Source organism: Sporobolomyces salmoneus, assembly GCF_050403485.1.
Source record: "Sporobolomyces salmoneus JCM6883 DNA, S_salmoneus_JCM6883_v1_ctg77, whole genome shotgun sequence".
NCBI lineage: Eukaryota > Fungi > Basidiomycota > Microbotryomycetes > Sporidiobolales > Sporidiobolaceae > Sporobolomyces > Sporobolomyces salmoneus.
The window spans coordinates 53,069-71,076 of NW_027481086.1; the positions used below are offsets into that span (position 1 = coordinate 53,069).

Genomic DNA, 18,008 nt, shown 5'->3' on the forward strand with positions numbered 1-18,008 from the left:
GCAACTTTTCCGACTTCGCACTTTATCGTGAGCGAGTTTGTAGTCTACAGTACGACACGTTTACAGGCAATGGAATACACGCTTGCATCTACAGTCTAATTCCAGGTTCTCCACTTTGCCGAAACTCGAGCCGAATTCCATTTCTTCCCTCCTTCTCTCCTCTTCCTCCCTCCATACCATCAAACGAATCATGCCCACCGTACAAAAAACCTCCTCTGTACTTCTCACCGGCGCCTCTGGGTTCCTCGCTGCGCGTAAGTCTCCCCATTCCTCCCTATTCTTTGCTGAATCATCGCGTCATCGTCTCCTCGTCTGTCTCTTCACCCCTCGCTAACTCTCCCTGCCTTACAGACATCCTCCAACAACTCATCGATCGAGGCTTCAAAGTCCGAGGAACCGTCCGTTCAAAGGAAAAGGGAGAATATTTGACGAAAGAGGTGGTCAAGGGATCAAAGAACTTTGAATACGTTATCGTCGAGGATGTTGAGACTGAAGGAGCTTTCAATGAGGCCGTCAAGGGAGTAGACGCCGTCCTTCATACCGGTGAGTCAAGAAGAGACTCTCGAAGTCAAAACTCGCTTGATTCGCTCGGAGATTGTGAGCTCGAAACTGACTCTCCTTCATCCGATTCGACAGCTTCCCCTTTCCATTTCAACGTTCAAGACCCTTGGAAGGACCTCATCGACCCCGCCGTGAAAGGAACCAAGAACCTCCTTCAAGCTGCCGCGACAGAGAAAGGGATCAAACGAGTCGTGATTACTTCGTCGTTCGCTGCGATCGTCAACCCTTATGATCCGGTATACGTCTTCAAGGAGGATGAAGACTGGAACGAGTACTCGCCGAAACAGGTTGAGGAAAAGGGGAAAGATGTCGATCCTGCTCGTGAGAAAACCGAATTCTCTCTTCACATGTTCGCTCTCTTGTGCTGACTTTTCTTGTCGAGGGGACGAACAGAGGCTTACCGTGCTTCTAAGACGCTCGCTGAACGTGCCGCATGGGATTTCATCGAGAAGGAGAAACCTGGTTTCGATCTCGCAACGATCAATCCTCCGTAAGCTTTGATTCGTTTCTCTTCTCCTGCCACCCATTCCTGATCGTTCTCGCCTTGTTTGACAGTCTCATCTTCGGTCCCATCATTCACGACGTCCCTTCACCCGACAAGCTCAACACCTCCGTCAACAATTTCTACCAGTTCTTGAAGGGAAAGAAAGACGCAGATGCCGCGACTGCCGGATTCGGATCTCTCGTCGACGTTCGAGATGTCGCTCAACTCCATATTGATGCACTCGTAACGGAAGGAGCATCGAATCAACGTTTCTCCGTTTCAAACAGTACATTCTCATTTCTCTCTCTCCCACCATAGCTCCCTAACTCGTCTCGCGTTCACTTTCGCAGTGGACTCATCCTATCAACCCCTCCTCGATGTTTTCTTCTCAAAAGCTTCTTCGTCTCTCCATGAAGTTTTCCCAAACGCTCAGAAAGGTCACCCAGGAACTCCTAAACCTAAACAAAACCAAATTGATAATTCGAAAGCGAAGAAGACGTTTGGTTGGGAACCGATTAGTATGGAAAAGACCGTGTTGGATATGGCAGAGAGTTTGGCGGAGTACGAGAAGAAATGGCAAAAGTAAATAGACATAATGCTTGTCGCGCCTGAAAGCATGAAATCAACAACTTAGTGCAGTGCATCTCTAACGTCTCTCTGTGAGAGGGATACCGAACACGCCGCAAGATGAGATTGATTGTCAAAACAACAGATAATTTTTGCACAACCCAGTTTTCACTCCCTTCCCGAAAACCCATATCGACTCGACCGTCTATCTTAGGCGGCGAAGGCGAGTTTGTTGAAGACGTTTCCAGCCTTGATGAACGTCGCAGCGATGAACGCAACTCCTCCGACATAAACGACCGAACGGAGGTTCGACCAGACCTTGCTAGTCGTGTTGATGTAGAGGATCTACATCTCGTCATCTCGTGCTCAGTCACAACTCGACAAAGGTAAGAGAAAGAGTAATCTCACGTTGTAAAGAGCTCGACTCAGGAGATAACCTCCCGCAAACAGATTCATGTATTTGGTCGGGAGTCTTGCCATATTCCCAACGACGACAGCGGACGCAAAGATTCCCCATTGTTCGAAAGAGTTCTGCTGGGCCGCTTCTGCTCGGAGGTATTTTTGTACGACCTGATCATCGCTCGGAACGGAACGGCGGGGGGAGAGGAGGGGAGGGGAAAGTTTTCGAGAGTCGTCAGTCCGGAAGTTCTCGTCAATGTAGACAAGGACAGAGTGACGTACGGCAGATTGCTTCTCTTGGTTTTGAACCTTGCGAAGGAAATCACGAGGGGAAACGTTATCAAACTTGGGAAGATCGTGAGACTTGCTTGTGAGGTAAAGGGCACCGTAGAAATGAGGGGTGATCGATAGCACCCACATGGCGGGGACGGCATAGAACGAGTAGTTGGTAGTAGTAGACATCTTGAGGTTTCTGGAAGTGAAGTGAAGGAGAAGAAGAGGAGATTCGGAAAAGTGACGCGCGTTTCTCTCCTCTTTCGGCTTCGACTTGATCTTTACCGCTCGATCTTTTCTCCCCGAACACAACTCCAGCCTACCTAGCTCCCGAGCGGATTTCACTCTGTTCCATCCAATCTATCCCTCTCGAATAAATGGATTTACTCCCATCTGTCAGTGCGCCTTTGCCGCCTGTCGGATCCCTGTAGATAATAGCTGTAGCTAATCATACGCTTCTGAACAATTAGGTCAACGCAGAGTACGGAACCAAAGAGTACTGGTGAGCCAACAAGACCTCTTCATCTCTTTTTTGCCAAAGTTGACTGATAATTCCTCTGTAGGGATGAGCGCTACTCAAAGTAAGCAGAGAGTCCGGTTCGAGAGCTGCATAGTGGTATTGACGTTCATCTTCGCGCACAGAGAAGCGGATGATGCTTCATTCGACTGGTTCAAGGTGAGTTCTCATTGTCTCTCGCTCTTCTGACCCGTAGAAGCTGATCAAAGGCAAAGTGTGTCACGTAGACATACGCAGAGATCAAACACCTAATCAATCGATTCGTACCCGACAAAGCTGCTCGAATCGTGATGCTTGGATGCGGAAACTCAACGCTAAGTCGAGACCTTTACGACGACGGTTATAGAACGATAGACAACCTCGACTACAGCGAAGTCGTGATAGAAAAGATGAAGAAGCTACACGAGGAACCGAGACCAGAGATGACTTGGGTTGTTGGAGATATTCGAAAATTGCCGTTCGAGGACCAAAGCGTCGACGTCTGTATCGACAAGGGAACGATGGATGCGATGATGACTGGAGTCGACGACGTGTGGAATCCTCAACCGGAAATTGTAGCGGATGTGAAGGCGGAAGTCGATGAAGTGCTGAGGGTGCTGAAGCCCGAAGGCGTCTTCCTATACCTGTATGTTCAGCGCTCCGCAGGCGTCGAGGACGTCACTAACCTGTGTTTGATCTCGTACTAGAACGTTTGGTCAACCTCACTTCCGGAAACAACATCTCGCGAGACCAGGTTGGAAACTAGACATCCTCGAAGTCGGCGAAGGTTTCTCGTATTATTGGTACGTATTACGGAGGGAAGGTCTACCACCACTATAGAAGATATCCATCTTGCAACGATACCATTCCCTTATTCGCACCTGTCCCTGCGGCGAATCGAATCAACCCGTCGCTTGGGCTTTGCGTCGTCTTTCTGCGATATTGCCTGATCGCAACGCACTTGTCTCTATACGATGATTCGTACCTCGAGGCTTGGCATGCCTTGTCGACACTCGAAAGCAGTATCGCCGACTGGAATTGAATTGTGCGCAAGAAACGAAAATATTTCCGCTCAATCGTTGCGCGTTTACAGCACCCTCCTCTGAGAGTCAGGATAGGCGGTGACCGTGCTGTAGGTGAGCTCATGCTCAAGTCCCGTGGAGCGGGAGACCTGAACCGAAAAAGAGTCCTGTAGACCTTAAATCATGCAGATGGTTTATATTCGTTAAATTTGCTGCAGCTTACATGAAAGTATCTGGGGGTGTAACTCAGTGGCAGCAGTGCTCGCTTCGCATGATCAATCTGTTCAACAGTTGTTTCGTCTCTGCGAGAAGTCCGGGGTTCAAATCCCCGCTCCTCCATCTTTTGCCGCTTTCGAGCGGTGTTATCTTTTTGTCACTGTTAGAGCGAGTTCCGTCATTGCGCCGTCGGGAGCGAGGGAGAGGGTGACAGCATGCTCATGGCTTCTCATTGGTCCGTGCCCTTGACTTTGCGAGCAGCCTTGATTGACCTCGATTCTATTACCTGCCAAGGTTGGCAGCGCAGCTTACCTCCCAATCGTGGTTTGACTTGTTTGCTCAGCCAGAGGCTTATAAGGCTGGAGTCAAAGCGTGTAAGGGAAGACCGTTTACAAGGCTTACGGGGTCTTACAAGGACTGGAATACCTTACTAGATTAGCTCAACCTTGTAAGGTCAGATTCAGACTTGGATTACCTTTTTCGGTCGAGCGAGCCTTGGACGGCTCGGAAAACTTGATTGCCCTCTTTTTTCGCCACTCGCTTCGAACTACGCACTCGGAGGCTGCGAAACGCCGTCGAACAGTCAACCTACGTAGTAGTTCTGGTCGCACAAGCTTCGGGAACGAAACATTGAAGTCCTCATAGCTAGTTCCGCGGTTTGTATTTGTTGAATTGTTTTGCTGCCCGTGCGCACTTGTGGTTTAGTGGTAAAATCGGGCATTGCCATCTGTTTCTCAGACGACCTTGCCTGGCCCCGGGTTCAATTCCCGGCGAGTGCAGTTTTGTGGCCACAGAGCGAGAGTCCTTCGCTCTCTCCAAGTTTTGCTTTTCCAAGTTTTGCTTTTTGGTTATGGTTCGACCTGTCACATTCCCTCTTTCACTTTTTGCCCGTCTTCCCCTTGGTCGCACACGAGGAACTCAGCCCTGGAAGAGCTAGCTCTCGTAGAGGTGAACAGGAAGACAGAGTTCTCTCTCCGCCGCCGAGGACAAACTTGCCAGATTTTCGTCGGTTTGCGTCGGAGGTATGTGTACGCTAAAAGAGGCCGTCGCTTCAACGGTCGCATGGTGTAGTTGGTCATCACGTGTCCTTAACACTCTTCGAGTTCGGACAAGGTCTCCAGTTCAAACCTGGATGTGATCATCTTTTTGCCGCGCTCCTCCTGCCCTCTCCTTTTGTGCAAAAGCTGTTCAGCTGCGGCAATCAGGATCCTCTCCTGGTCACACGGGAGCCGACACCCTGTTGCGTTCGTCTGCGCGCCGGCTGTTTCACCAAGTTTTGCGAGAAGGATCGAGCTTGACTTTTGTCATCCGCGTTCTCGCAATTCTCTCCTCACGCAATCCGGAGTCATGCGCTGAAGAGTACTTTCGAGGGAGGTCACACCCGCGATTTCAACAGGAGAGACCGTCTTGAAGTCAAAGAATTGCCCCAGTTGCGAAATGCGCTCAATTCAAGTCAATCTGCCTCATCGACTGATGAGACTTCAATCACCGCATGGGGGTTTCCAGAGCCTGCTCTGACCTTCGACTGCATGGCACAACGTCCGAGCGGTCGACAGGCCGATTAGCGAGCCGCTGTGAACGAAATACCAGGCCATAGGTTCGAAGAACCAAGCTGAGTTGAGCAGCGTTGCGCATTGCGACTCGAGGGGAGCTCGGAACGCTATCCAGCCTGGTCATGTTCAAAGGGGGATCGTCTGACTGCAAGAATCCCTCTCTCGAGCTCTCTTCACTGTCTTTCGAGAGGTGAAACGAAGGTCCGAAACCTTGACGCTAGAGAAGAAGGGACGAGACTGCCGCTTGACGGATCCGTGAGCTCATCGCTAGAGAGGGTGAGATCTAATCATCTCTTAACGTTCCATCCGAAAGATCGAGGAAAAGTCTATACATTTTCAGGTGAAGTATGGGAGAGAGTGGTGCAGTTAGAGCGTAACATATCTACAACGGGCACGATCTACTTCTTTTCGCGACGAGCAGCGACGGCCTGAGTAGGAAAGAGGAACGTCAGCTCTGTAACCTGGAATATTGAAAAACCCTCCGGAACTCACCTCGTCCAACTCTCGCAACATAGTCTTAGTCGTCTCCCAGCTGACGCAAGCGTCGGTGATACTGACTCCACGCTTCAATCCGACTTTACCGTTCGGGCATTTTTGGGCACCTTCTTCGAGGTTCGATTCGATCATGACTCCCATGATCGTACGGGATCCCGATCGAAGTTGTTCGGAGACGGAAGCGGTAACCTATATGGACGAGGGAAAGAGAGTAAGCGACAGTGTAAGGACGTTCAAAGATGGTTGAAGCTTACCTTGGGCTGGTTTCGGTGGTCTTTCGAGGAGTTGGCGTGCTGTCACCCAGATCATTACGCTGATCAGCATCACACGTCAGGACTTATGAGCAGGATTGAGCGACACTCACGGAAGCATCGACCATGACGGCGGGTAAGAAAGGCTTCTCGCTCGTCGAGATCTTGCTAACAGCCTCGGCGGCGGCGTTTACAGATTCAGCATCGTAGTTGGTACCCTTCGTACCTCCTCGGAGGATGACGTGAACGTCGGGGTTTCCTAGAATCGAAACGACTCGGGGAGTGAGCGAGAGGCGAGAAAACGATCAGACTCGAGCGTAAACTCACCGGCAGTTCGAACGATAGCGGCGAGACCACTCTCGGTTACACCAAGGAAAGCGTGAGGGTGAGAAGCTGAGCGCATGGCGTCAACGGCGACACCGAGCGATCCATCAGTTCCGTTCTTGAATCCGATGGGGCAAGAAGTTCCGGAAGCAAGTTCTCGGTGGAGTTGCGATTCTGTCGAAAGCACAATGGGTAGACTTCAGCGCCCCGGTCGTTTAGGGGAGAATAGAGCGGGAGACTCACCAGTAGTACGAGCTCCGATCGCACCCCAAGAAACCAAATCCGACAAGAACTGAGGAGAAACGGTATCGAGAAGTTCGAGAGCGACGGGGACACCACTGCTGGTGATCTCGGCGAGGAGGTTTCGTGCTATCCGGAGACCCTTGTTGATGCTGAAAGAACCGTTGAGATCGGGATCTGGGAAGAATCGAGCCAAATCGATCAGCTACTCTACTCTTCGAGCGAGAAGAAGGATCGCAGCATCGCTTACCGTTGATGAGACCTTTCCATCCGACGGTTGTTCGGGGCTGCAAATCGAAAAAGAAGAAATCAGAAAAACATCCATCGAAAGTGGTTTTCTCGTTGAGCCCTCCATTCCCCCTTCCCATCATCATCGACCACGTCGTACTGACGGACTCTCAAGAAGTAGACATACCTTTTCGAAGTAAGCCCTCATGACAATGACCAAGTTCTTCAGTCCCTTCGCTTCCTCCTTGAGGAGAGCGGCATATTCCTTCGCCTCTTCAGGGTCGTGGATCGAGCAAGGTCCAACAACGACAACGATCTTGTCCGAGTCGCCACGAAGGATCGAAGCGATTTGAGCGCGAGAGAGAGAGATGGTCCTCTTTGAACTGTCGGAAAGCGGGATCTCGGAACGCAAGAGAGCGGGTTGAATGAGGGGTTCAATCTACAGGCACTTGAAAGGGTCAGTACTGCTTACTTGACGGATCAAGCGAGAGGTAGAGGGGCGACAAAGAATGATGAAAGAAAGTTGCGGATGACTGACCGCTTCGATACGAAGATTGTCTCCGTAGACGTCGTAGTTCTGGTAAGAGGTATCTGAGAGTACTGATTCCATCTTGGCGGTTCAGATGGTCTGGCGGATGGGGTGAAGAGACGATGAGTTCGATCGAGAATTTACTTCGCGGAGTTCGAATTTCTGATTTTTGACTCTTCCGCTTGTGATATTCTCGTGAGCTTAGGTGTATGAGTGTGAAATGTCCAGAGTCTTTAGCTCAGAATTAGAGAGAGCCGAAATGTCGAATAGATCGCATCGCTGACGCACACCTTGCTTCCTTTCTTCTCCAACGACTACGACTTCCAAACATGGCTCTACCGATCAAAATTAAACATGCTGGGAAAGCTTACGACGTTCAAGTCGATACTTCAGCTCCCGCGACCGTCTTCAAAGAACAAATCTATCAATTGACGGGAGTTCCTACCGACAAGGTCAAAGTACCTGTCAAGGGTGGTATGCTCAAGGTACGTACACATTCTCCTGTCGAACTGGGGCTTGACTGACCCCGCTTCATTCAGGATGATGCCGATTTGAGTAAACTTGGATTCAAAGCCGTGAGTCCTTAAGCTCATCCTCGACTCAGGAACGAGGGACTAACGCTCGTAATGATATCAGGGACAAACTGTCATGGTATGTCTCCTCATTGCGTTCACGGATGAGGAAGAGAGGGAGAATTCGCTCACTCAACATATTTCGATTCCCTTTCTTTTCAGGTGATCGGTCCCGCAGGTCCTCTGCCTCAAGCTCCTACGAAACCCATCATCTTCATGGAGGACATGACCGACACCGAATTGGCTCAATCCGTAAGCGCTCTTCCTCTGTTCGTATTTTTGATCGAAAAGCCGCTAATTTGTCTTCTCTCTCTTTCGCAGGCTAAATACCCAGTCGGTCTCGAGAACCTTGGTCAGCTCTTCATTGCACGAATTTTGAGATGCAGGAGCTGATGCTTTCGTGCAACAGGAAACACGTGCTACATGAATTCGACTGTTCAAGTTTTGCGCGCAATCCCCGAATTTCAAACCTCGCTCAACTCGTGAGTGCTCCCTATTCCTCTGTTTCGACATTCCGCTGACTCAATGTACGAAAAGCAGGACACCAAGTACTGGTGCTCAACCTGATGCTCAACTCACGAATTCTCTACGAGATCTCTACAATAACATGTCGAAGACGACTGAAGGGTTCCCTCCTTTCGCTTTCCTCAACGTGAGCAACTCATTCATCTAGTTTAACGAGCTCTCTCGACTGACATCCTCCGACTCGACTCGATAAAAGATGTTGCGTCAATTCGCACCTCAATTCGCTGAACGTTCTCGACAAACCGGTCAATACGCCCAACAAGATGCGCAAGAAGCTTGGTCTCAGATCGTGCAGGCTGCTAAGTCTTCAATGGGAGGGAACGTGAATGACGGCGGGAAATTCGTTGAAGGATGGATGACTGGGAGATTGCAAAAGAAGTGCGTGGCATCTCTCTCAGTACTGTGCTGTTATGTCGGAACTGACTTGAAAAATTCCGGTCAGGCTCTCATCACCCGAAGCACCTACGGAGGAAACCAAAGTCTCGAACGAAAACTTCCTCGAACTCAAGTGCAACATCAGCGGTACGACGAACTACATGATGCAAGGTCTTACGGAAGGAATGACTCAGGAGATTGAAAAGAGGAGTGAAAGCCTCGGTCGAGATGCGATTTACAAGGAGGAAACCAAGATTGATCGCTTACCTTCGTGAGTTTCTCTCCGTCCCTAAAAACTGTCACTGTGTTTCTCATTCGGTCTCCGGCTTCCAGATACTTGACGGTAAACATGGTTCGATTCTACTGGCGCCGAGAACTATCCAAGAAGACCAAAATCATGCGAAGAGTCAAATTCCCCTTCGATCTCGATACTTTCGATCTCCTTTCCGACGATTTGAAGGAGAAAGTACGACCCGTGAACGAGAAACTCAAAGAGATCGAGAAAGAACGACGCGAGCGAGCGAAAACTAGGAGAAAGATGAAGAACAAGGTCAACGTTGAAAACGCGTCTTCCTCCAGTGCCGCACCCGTTCAGGAGAACCCGACGGATGACCCTCCCGAGCCTATGCTCGTCGATTCGGCTGCTGACGGAGAACTTCCGGACGAATCGGTGAAACGACAAGAAGAATTGGCGACGCTCATGTCGCTCGTCCACCCGGATCTCGAGCAAGATAAAGGTGCAAACGTTAGTGGATTGTACGATTTGGTCGGGATCGTGACCCACAAGGGAGCATCAGCCGATGGCGGTAAGTCGTCGTTATTCTCATTTTTTTGTTCGAGAAAGCTCGACAGTCGCTCACGCAAAGATGTTTCGCTCAACAGGACACTATGTCGGATGGACGGCTTCCCCTCAGGTCAACGCAGACGGCTCTCCAGATTTCGACAGCGATCCCGACAAGCAAGAATGGTACAAGTTTGACGACGAAAAGGTTTCCCTCGTTTCGAAAGAGAAAATCCTCGGTCTCGAAGGTGGAGGAGAGGACCACTGCGCCTACATTTTGCTTTATAAACAGAAGAGCCTCGCGTGAACTTGAAGTAGAAACTATTTGTATTGAAACAATTGGCTTCGACGAAACATTGAGAACGAAGAAAGAACGAACAAACAAACAACAAGCGGATCCAAACCATTTCTTCTCCAATCAATCATCGTCTTCATCATCCGTCTCATTATTGATCACGACGCGAACAGACCCGCGTTTCGAAGCTGGTACAGTAACTGCGAGAAACAGAACGGTCAATTCGAGAGCAGAATCAAGAAAGAAAGAAAAGACTGACCATAATCGAAACCCGGCGGAATCGGTTGACGGTTTCGGATGTAACTCGCCTTCATTACGACTGCCTTGTCCTTCAACGAAACGTTGTTTCGGTACCCGAACACTCTGTCTACCCTTCCAAGCGGTCCGTGGTCCTTCATCATCCTTTTCCAATCCGAGCCGTAGTCTCGGAGCAACTTGAGCAAGAGGCGTTCTTCGTCCGATGACCAAGGCACTCGTCCTCCCGGTTTATTCCTGTTGAGATAGTAGAGATTTCCCTCCCCCTCCCTCCTCGCGACCGAGCGTTGAGTTTCGAGAGCCTCTTTGCGATGCTTCAACTCGAGTTTCCTCCTCTTCGTAGCATGAGGTTCATCTTCACTCGATTGATCCGATTCGCTCTCCTCTTCGCTGTCACTGTCTTCGTCTCCTCGGCCCAATTGTCGGGCTTTCTTCTTCGGGAGGATACGCGCCTTTTTGCTGCGAACCTTCTCCTTCTCCTTCCCTTTCCTGCTCTTTCCTCGTTGAGACTCCTCGCCTTCGGCCGTGGAGGAAGCGCGTTCTGAATCCGAGTCGGAACGGCGGGATCTGTTTCGTTTTTTCGGGGACTTTCCCTCTTGACGTGGTTGACGATGAGCCGAGGATGATGAAGCTTCCGAGGGAGACCTGGACGCGACAGGTTGGGAGAAGGTGTTGAGAGCACGTCGGCGCAACATATCTGTTCGAGAGTCGTCCGAAATGTCGAGAGAAGGTTGGGATCTTTCTTGAGATTGGGTCGCCTCCTCCTCCTCCTCCTCCTCATCTTCGTCTCCTCCTCCACCGAAATCGTCATGCGGGAAGTGTTGTGTTTCTCCAACATTGGGCGAAGCGGCACTCTTCGAGCGATTCGAACCGAGTTCAGAATTGGAGAGTTGGCCTGGCGACATTCGAGGAGAGTTCGACTTGACTTGAGATTGTGAATCGAATGAGATTTTCTGCGCGTCGGGTTGGCGATCGAGGAATGAACGACTGCGAATCAGGAATGTCAGCATTCACATCGAACTCGAGCGCGAATACGAGATTAGTCAGTCTGACCTTTTCTTCTCTCGCACTTCTCGGGTAATGAGTCCAGCTCTTATCGTCATTCGGGTCTCTGCAGCGGGCGAGGCAGGCCTTGCACTAGCTGATGTGGGGTGTTGATCCGGTTGTGAGACTGTCGTTTCGAAGAGTCGGGTACTGGATGCCGATTCGATGGGTCGCATTTCGCGTCGAGAGCTGTTTACGAGAAGACGAAAAAGATCGTGATCAGAATCGGAAGGGGACGAGCGAGGGACCCGAGACGATTCGACTTACGAAGACGAGGCTTTCTCTGGTGAGTCCAAGGCATAGTCCGCGTTCGTTCCACCGAGATCCAGGTCGCTGTATCACGAAAGTCGATCAGAACAGCCGGGTCTTCGACAATCTCAGAAGAAGACAAGAAACTCGATTCGACGTACTCGTCGTCTTCTTCTTCATCTTCATCACTATCGTCCTCGTCCTGAATTTGTGATTCAACGCGCGATCGCGAACCGGGAGATCTTGACGAGGGATCGGATTTTGAGCTTCCCTGGGAGGACCCCGACTCCTCCTCCTCTTCTTCTTCTGCTGAGTTTTGCTCCATCTGATCGTCACTCTCCTCCTCAGCCCCTCCCGTTTCTGAACCACCGGCGCTCCCTCCCTCATCGTCCTCATCTGAGCCCGCTGCCGCATCGTTCGTTTGCTGTGTACTATCTCCCTCGTCCTTCCCCATGTCGTCGTCCTCCATCGGCGAGTTCACTTCTTCCTCGAGAGGCCGGAATTGGCCACTCGCTTGATCTTTCGTCCACTTTAGACAGTGCGCTACGGTATCCTCCCATTTCCATCGTGTCTCTAATACTTTCTGATCGGAGTCGAGCTGGTCAATGAGTGTTTTTGACTCGGTTTGGAGTTTGCTAAACAAGCGGGTGAGGGAAGGATCAACCGAGATGGAAGAGGGGAGATGAGAGCGGAAGGGTTCGGAAAAGGCGTCCTTGATCGTTCGAGCGTCTGCCGAGATACAGGCCTGCGAAAGAAACGTTTGAGGTCACTTGTACATAGCAGACAGACTGCCAGTCCGAAGGACTCACTTGACGCTTCAGGTCGATAACGAGTTTGATCAGTGGTTCGTTAATTTCCTCAGAATTCGTCACGACCGTCTTCATCAATTCCCTCGCAGCTTGCTTGAGACCTTGAGAGCTGATGCCGTTTGAGGATCGGGTTCCCTTCTTCGTCGGATTGGGCGCGGAAACGAGAACGAGGCGAAGAAAAGTGCAAAGGTTTGAGAGGGAAATTAAACTGTTGAGGGGGGTTCCACGGGTAGAAGCTGCGGCGCGGTACTTTTCTCCGAGAGCTAGCTGATTCGGTTCGAGGAATTCTGCAGGTCCGAGATAATCTTGCTTGAACTCTGCGAAAGTCAAAGATCAACTTTTCGGAAAGTTGAAACCGAGATGACCGCTCGGCACTTACGGAAGAAGCGATTGTACGCTGTTTCCTGGGTCTTGGTAAGAGTTCCTCTTTTTTGATCTGCTAGATCGCCTTCGAGTAGTTCATGCAAAGCGTTTCGAACGATTCCTTCGGCATCGACAGGGAAGGACGCGGGAAGGCGAGAAGCCGGACTAGACGAGCGTGTTGAGAAACTGTCAGACTCCATCGAAGGTGCTCGACGGTTGGCAGAGGGTTTCGAACGTTGAATTCGTGAGTTGTTGTTTGTTGATTGACCCATCCGAGGCACGGTTGTACGCGGAAGGTTTCACTTGCTCGCAATCTACTTGTGTGCCTTCGAGTCTGTCGGTGACGCCTGAGTGAAGAAGAGGGGAAGGAGAAGCAATGGCCGCCTCGACGACGAGAGTCGGACGAGAATTGGCCAATTTCTCGCTCTTTTGTGTTCACTTGGTGACAACAAAGATAAGGAGGTACATTGAATCATTCACGGATGCAGTAGTCCGAAATTATACAGCAGAAGAAGAGAAAAATTCGTTCGCGTTTCTCGTCTGAATCCAATCTGAATCCGGTGGGAAGATGAAGCTCTTTCAATCTGGTAGTTTGAGGATCAACACAAAGATGGCTATATACAGCGCCGTGCAGGTCAAGACGATCAGAACCACCATATCTCCGCTCGTCCTGAACTCTCGACCCCAAACACGCTCGGCCGCCTTCGGAAGTTCATCTAACGCCATAGTCGTGGAAGCGAGGGGTCGATGTATATCCGCAAAGTCGTGGTCACTTCGTCGACGGCGGTACTGAGCGATGAGCAGTAGCAGTATCGATAGAATCACGTAGAGCAGTCCGACTAAAACACATACCTGAACCGGGATCAGCTCAGTGCCGTGAGCATGCTTCGACATGGCAGGTCGTGAAGGAACAGGACTCACTCTTGGCGAAATCAGGGTTGAAGATCTTGAGCACGAGTAACGCGTAACCTAGATTCCCTGTTTTTTTCAGATTCGAACGACGGGAGGATCGTGGTCTCAGCACTCGTAGTCGAAGCAAAGAGCGACCAAAAACACTCACCGAGAGCCGAGCGTTCGTATGCACCTGTGCGAGAGTACAGGCCGAGGATTAGTGAAAACTGGACGAGCGGAATCTCCACTCGAAGGAGATGCCTCACCCCCAAACGTTCGCTGCCGTGCTCGCAATTCAATCAGTTCGTCTACATCCCTCTCAATGAAACTAGCTCGTCGATGCCCTAGCAAAGAGCGAGATGTCGTCAGATCGTGAATGAGCGCACCATAATCAATCGCGAGAAAGTCTACTCACCCTTGTAAGTTCTGGCGGACGGCCTGACTTCGTCAGCGTTACCAGATGCCTGCCTCGTGGCAACTCCATCGCTGACCAGCCCGTCCATCGAGCGCAACTTCCCCTCAAAAGCCGAAGTTCGATGCACGAGGGATACTGGTACTTCGATTGACGGCTGATGTAAATCGATCGATTGTCAAAGTCGTGTTGCTGGCGTAGAGCGGGAAGGGAGTGAATGGAAGAAAGGGAGAGGAAAAGAGCGAACTTCCGACCCTTGCTATCCCTCCAGTCACTCGCTCGACTTCTTCCTCCGACATATCGATATCAAGACCTCGCCAATCGACTAGACAGTCGCCGACCTCTCTCCCGACCTACTCTGAGCGCCCTCTGCGCAAAGTCCTCTCTTGATCACTCGAGAACTCCTACCTTTGAACAATGTCGTACCATCCCCAGGTGAGCATTCCACATGTATCCGAAGCCTGCTGATCAAAGAGGCGGGCGCTGACGGGTTCAATTGCGAGAGTCTAGGCGGGATTTCACTACCAATCTTCAGCTCAACACGGCAATCAACCCTCGATGCAGTCTATTCTCAATCATCAAGACAGCTATACTATGACATCTCAGCCTCCACAACAGCTAGTCGGCGACGACGAGTACAAGTGAGTTCCCACCCGATCCTCGCTCAGACCTCTTCCTCGAATCGCCAAGAGCTAATCAAACCATACTCTGTCCCTGCTTGCGAATAGCCGATTGCTCAAAAACTATAAGTTGGCGCATTTGCGTATTGAAGAACAGAGGACCGCCATGTTGGAACAGGAAAAACAGGTACGTCGGCAAAACTCTCCTGCTGCAAGCTCTTCCTCGCGATCTTGTTGATGAACTATCGTGAGAACTCAGAACGCTGGTCTACGCAAACATATAGCTCTTCTCGAAGGTGGAGATGCACAAGGAGCCTCAGTCGTCGGAGTTCATTCGGCCGGGGGAGGCGGAGGAAGCACGGTTGACGACGTGAGTTCACAAGCTTTGAATCCTTGCTTCGAGATTTCAGATCGTGCTGACCCTTCGGAGCGCGAGAGGGACAGTTCACGATCAAGAATTCTTCGTCCGGACTCGAACGTCGAATCAATCGCTGGGCTGCCGATACACTCGCTGCGCATTTGCGATCGGCTCCTCCACCTCCCCCAGGAACAGATCCGACCGCATTTCAGCACCTTGCCCTCGTCCCCCTCGCCGAAGCGCTCTTTCAAGACGTCGACAATGTATCGGAATCGCCCTTTCTCGTCGGCCTTAGTCAGATGGGATTCGATTATCCGGGACTCGGCATCGTCGTCCAGAGTCTGTTGAGACATGTCATGAGTCAGCTACTCTGCGAAGGAATCGTCAATCGTCTTCTAGTTACAAATTCAGAAGAGGCGAATGAGTCAGTCTCTTCTCTCTCTCTCTCTCTCTTCGCCTAGGCGTTCCCCCGCATGCACGAGAGCGATATTACTGACTATATGATACAACTAGGGAATTGACGAAGCTTCACGAACAGCTCTTTCACCGTTCGCTTCTATTCCGACGCGATCAAGCACCGAAGCAAACGCTGACCTCTTGCGTTTCCCAACAGGCGAGCCATTGGTAGCATCGGTATGGCGTCGGCAAACATTCTCTGCTGCGGTTGATTCGCTCAGCCCGGCGATGTCTCTCTCTCTCTTCCATGAACACATGAAAACTGTCTTTTCGCTCATCAATCCGAGTCCAACGATTCGACCCGAGCTGGAAGCCGTCCTTGACGCTAGCTACGTTTATTCGAGGATGCTCCACAAGAGCTATTCGCCTGGAGGCGCTTTGGAGGGCAGCGGATTCTATCGCAGTTTCGTTTGTCAGGTTGGTAGTCCTCTGGATCCTACCCAGCTCGGTGAGCAATTTCTCGCAGTCTTCTTGTCGCTGCCCCTTCTCGCTGACATTTCCGATAATCGATTCGCTTCAGAGTTGATCAAGAAATGCTACCGAACGGAAAGAGGTAATAATTCTTCGCTCTTTCCGAGACACTTCCGGGATTTTCGAGCTGACTGTGCACCTGAATCCAGGCGAACCCGAACGTGTCGGAGCTTGTCTCTTCCCCGGTCTCGTCAAAGAGACTGCGATTGACACCACTCCGCTTCCCCAAACTTCGATTCGTCATGGTCCTGGTGCTCAGAGTCGAGTGCCGACAAAGAAGCGCGAGACTCGAACCTTGGTCGTTCGGAGAGCTCAGGTTATCTGCGAGTAAGTCAATGATCGCGTTTCATCTCAATTTCAGTTGAGAACCCGATTGACCCTGCTTCTTCTTGTTATTTCCGCAGATGTGCTCTAGCAGCGGCGTATGGATTACGTGGGTCGGGTCCTAGTTCAGCTGTTCCTGCTGCCTCAGCTCCTTCGACATAATCTCCCTCCTCACTTTCATATACCCAGATTCTCGTTTTTCTTTGTCATACCACTTGCACTTTTCTCTTTCGCAATGATACCATCCGTTTGTGTTCTGTCTCGTATTGTCCGCGTGATGAATTAGACGCTGCACCGCGGAGAAACGCCGGAAGAACCCGCTCGAACCCTTTTCAAAGGCTCGACCTCTTTCTCTTCTCTTCCACACATCCCTCCCTTTCACTCCCAAATCTCACTCTCCTCGACAACAGACGGGCGACCGAGACCTCTAGCTGAATCTACCGTTGCCAATGAAGCGTAAAGGTGCGAAACAACCAGGGAAGAAAGCGAGTGGAGGATCCACACCGGCTCAGAAAGGGGACGAGTGCATCGATATGCCGCCTCTCGAGGACATGAGGAGTCTCGGACAGGGATCGATTAGAACGAGCAAGGAGCAAAAGTCGGAGGAGAAGGAGACGAAAGAAGTGCTCGAATGGCAGAGCGGTGAACCCCCTGCTTGGCTCAAGTTCACTGAAGGAGACGATGTATCGAGTGCTTATAAGTTGCTTGGACTCGACCCGGCTACGAACGACGACAAGGTTGTACGGGTTCTTGCGGAAACAGTGGTCGAAATCGTGAGTTCCTTTCTTTGTCTCGTCTCCTTACCTTGCGCTCGCAAGAGCTGCGAACGCGCGAACTCACGCTGGTCTCTGCAAGCAGCAAGCTCAAAAGTCCAAGAACACCTCAAAGGAGAAAGCTGGCGCGATGTTACTGGTCTCGTGCGCAAGATCGAACTCGTCGAATCAAGCTTTCAAGGCTCTCGCGATTCAACTGTACAACATGGAAGCGAACGAGTTGCTTCGTCGAGTTCGTCTACCAGTTCCTCGAGGAATCAAGCCCGGTGATCCTCTCCTTTCCGAGTCTGCGATGTCGACTTCTTCGGCTGCCCCTATGAGCACCACGGACAAAGCTCGTCTCGTTAAGGAAAACGACGAACTGAAGACAAACATTGCGTCTTTCAAAGCCGACGTCAAGGAAGCCTTTCAAGCTCGAGATGCGAAAGCGAAGGAAAATACCAGCCTCCAGAAAGAATTGGCTGAACTCAAGGGAAAGTCGGAGCAAGAGATTCAAAGCCTCGAGGAAGAGAATGCGAAGCTCAGAGGTACGTCCGTCGTCGTGTATCGAGTTTGAGTGATTCAGACTGAATGCTGCTTTCGCGCAGATTCGAATGCTGCAAAGGCTCCTTCCGCCGCGAAATCAGACAAGACGGATTTCGTCCTTCGCGCCTTGAGCAAACAAGTCAAAGACCTCGGTGATCAGTTGAAAGAGAAGAACAATCAGCTTGGTCCGTCGCCGATTGATCGAAGGTGCTCTCGACAATTGCTGACTTTGACTTGGGCAAGACAGCGGAATTGATGATGGAAATGAGCAG

At 50.9% G+C, this 18,008-nt stretch overlaps 9 protein-coding genes across 9 annotated transcripts; 5 read left to right on the forward strand and 4 right to left on the reverse strand.

Moving 5' to 3' along the window:
* Nucleotides 1-190: 190 nt before the first annotated feature.
* On the forward strand, nucleotides 191-1,631 carry JCM6883_003171 (SDR family oxidoreductase; the record flags this gene model as incomplete). Its single annotated transcript, XM_076634959.1, has 6 exons — nucleotides 191-254; nucleotides 352-543; nucleotides 637-882; nucleotides 955-1,051; nucleotides 1,117-1,331; nucleotides 1,396-1,631. 6 exons carry the CDS (start codon nucleotides 191-193, stop codon nucleotides 1,629-1,631), a joined length of 1,050 nt encoding a protein of 349 aa, XP_076485062.1.
* Nucleotides 1,632-1,822: 191 nt separating this feature from the next.
* Nucleotides 1,823-2,473, reverse strand: JCM6883_003172 (MAPEG family protein; the record flags this gene model as incomplete). The annotated part of the gene is made up of 3 exons (XM_076634960.1): nucleotides 1,823-1,957; nucleotides 2,021-2,182; nucleotides 2,294-2,473. The coding sequence occupies 3 exons, from the start codon at nucleotides 2,471-2,473 to the stop codon at nucleotides 1,823-1,825; spliced, it is 477 nt and encodes a 158-aa protein (XP_076485063.1).
* Nucleotides 2,474-2,661: 188 nt separating this feature from the next.
* On the forward strand, nucleotides 2,662-3,620 carry JCM6883_003173 (class I SAM-dependent methyltransferase; the record flags this gene model as incomplete). The annotated part of the gene is made up of 6 exons (XM_076634961.1): nucleotides 2,662-2,679; nucleotides 2,755-2,786; nucleotides 2,848-2,865; nucleotides 2,927-2,960; nucleotides 3,029-3,426; nucleotides 3,488-3,620. 6 exons carry the CDS (start codon nucleotides 2,662-2,664, stop codon nucleotides 3,618-3,620), a joined length of 633 nt encoding a protein of 210 aa, XP_076485064.1.
* Nucleotides 3,621-5,969: 2,349 nt separating this feature from the next.
* Nucleotides 5,970-7,719, reverse strand: ARO4 (3-deoxy-7-phosphoheptulonate synthase ARO4; the record flags this gene model as incomplete). Its single annotated transcript, XM_076634962.1, has 9 exons — nucleotides 5,970-5,999; nucleotides 6,064-6,255; nucleotides 6,321-6,359; nucleotides 6,431-6,576; nucleotides 6,645-6,815; nucleotides 6,885-7,058; nucleotides 7,132-7,168; nucleotides 7,297-7,548; nucleotides 7,648-7,719. 9 exons carry the CDS (start codon nucleotides 7,717-7,719, stop codon nucleotides 5,970-5,972), a joined length of 1,113 nt encoding a protein of 370 aa, XP_076485065.1.
* A 248-nt stretch (nucleotides 7,720-7,967) lies between these two features.
* UBP6 (ubiquitin-specific protease UBP6) lies at nucleotides 7,968-10,198 on the forward strand (the record flags this gene model as incomplete). Its single annotated transcript, XM_076634963.1, has 11 exons — nucleotides 7,968-8,123; nucleotides 8,178-8,213; nucleotides 8,275-8,289; nucleotides 8,373-8,462; nucleotides 8,532-8,562; nucleotides 8,620-8,692; nucleotides 8,751-8,862; nucleotides 8,932-9,113; nucleotides 9,178-9,381; nucleotides 9,444-9,916; nucleotides 9,993-10,198. 11 exons carry the CDS (start codon nucleotides 7,968-7,970, stop codon nucleotides 10,196-10,198), a joined length of 1,578 nt encoding a protein of 525 aa, XP_076485066.1.
* Nucleotides 10,199-10,309: 111 nt separating this feature from the next.
* Nucleotides 10,310-13,178, reverse strand: JCM6883_003176 (uncharacterized protein; the record flags this gene model as incomplete). Its single annotated transcript, XM_076634964.1, has 7 exons — nucleotides 10,310-10,386; nucleotides 10,446-11,428; nucleotides 11,495-11,674; nucleotides 11,753-11,818; nucleotides 11,896-12,479; nucleotides 12,544-12,860; nucleotides 12,923-13,178. 7 exons carry the CDS (start codon nucleotides 13,176-13,178, stop codon nucleotides 10,310-10,312), a joined length of 2,463 nt encoding a protein of 820 aa, XP_076485067.1.
* Nucleotides 13,179-13,485: 307 nt separating this feature from the next.
* On the reverse strand, nucleotides 13,486-14,300 carry JCM6883_003177 (uncharacterized protein; the record flags this gene model as incomplete). Its single annotated transcript, XM_076634965.1, has 5 exons — nucleotides 13,486-13,745; nucleotides 13,828-13,884; nucleotides 13,967-13,990; nucleotides 14,064-14,141; nucleotides 14,213-14,300. The coding sequence occupies 5 exons, from the start codon at nucleotides 14,298-14,300 to the stop codon at nucleotides 13,486-13,488; spliced, it is 507 nt and encodes a 168-aa protein (XP_076485068.1).
* Nucleotides 14,301-14,626: 326 nt separating this feature from the next.
* Nucleotides 14,627-16,600, forward strand: JCM6883_003178 (uncharacterized protein; the record flags this gene model as incomplete). Its single annotated transcript, XM_076634966.1, has 10 exons — nucleotides 14,627-14,644; nucleotides 14,720-14,850; nucleotides 14,938-15,016; nucleotides 15,089-15,199; nucleotides 15,274-15,611; nucleotides 15,701-15,735; nucleotides 15,801-16,091; nucleotides 16,164-16,196; nucleotides 16,264-16,441; nucleotides 16,519-16,600. The coding sequence occupies 10 exons, from the start codon at nucleotides 14,627-14,629 to the stop codon at nucleotides 16,598-16,600; spliced, it is 1,296 nt and encodes a 431-aa protein (XP_076485069.1).
* A 287-nt stretch (nucleotides 16,601-16,887) lies between these two features.
* Nucleotides 16,888-17,992, forward strand: JCM6883_003179 (uncharacterized protein; the record flags this gene model as incomplete). Its single annotated transcript, XM_076634967.1, has 3 exons — nucleotides 16,888-17,211; nucleotides 17,297-17,738; nucleotides 17,799-17,992. 3 exons carry the CDS (start codon nucleotides 16,888-16,890, stop codon nucleotides 17,990-17,992), a joined length of 960 nt encoding a protein of 319 aa, XP_076485070.1.
* Between the last annotated feature and the right edge of the window lie 16 nt (nucleotides 17,993-18,008).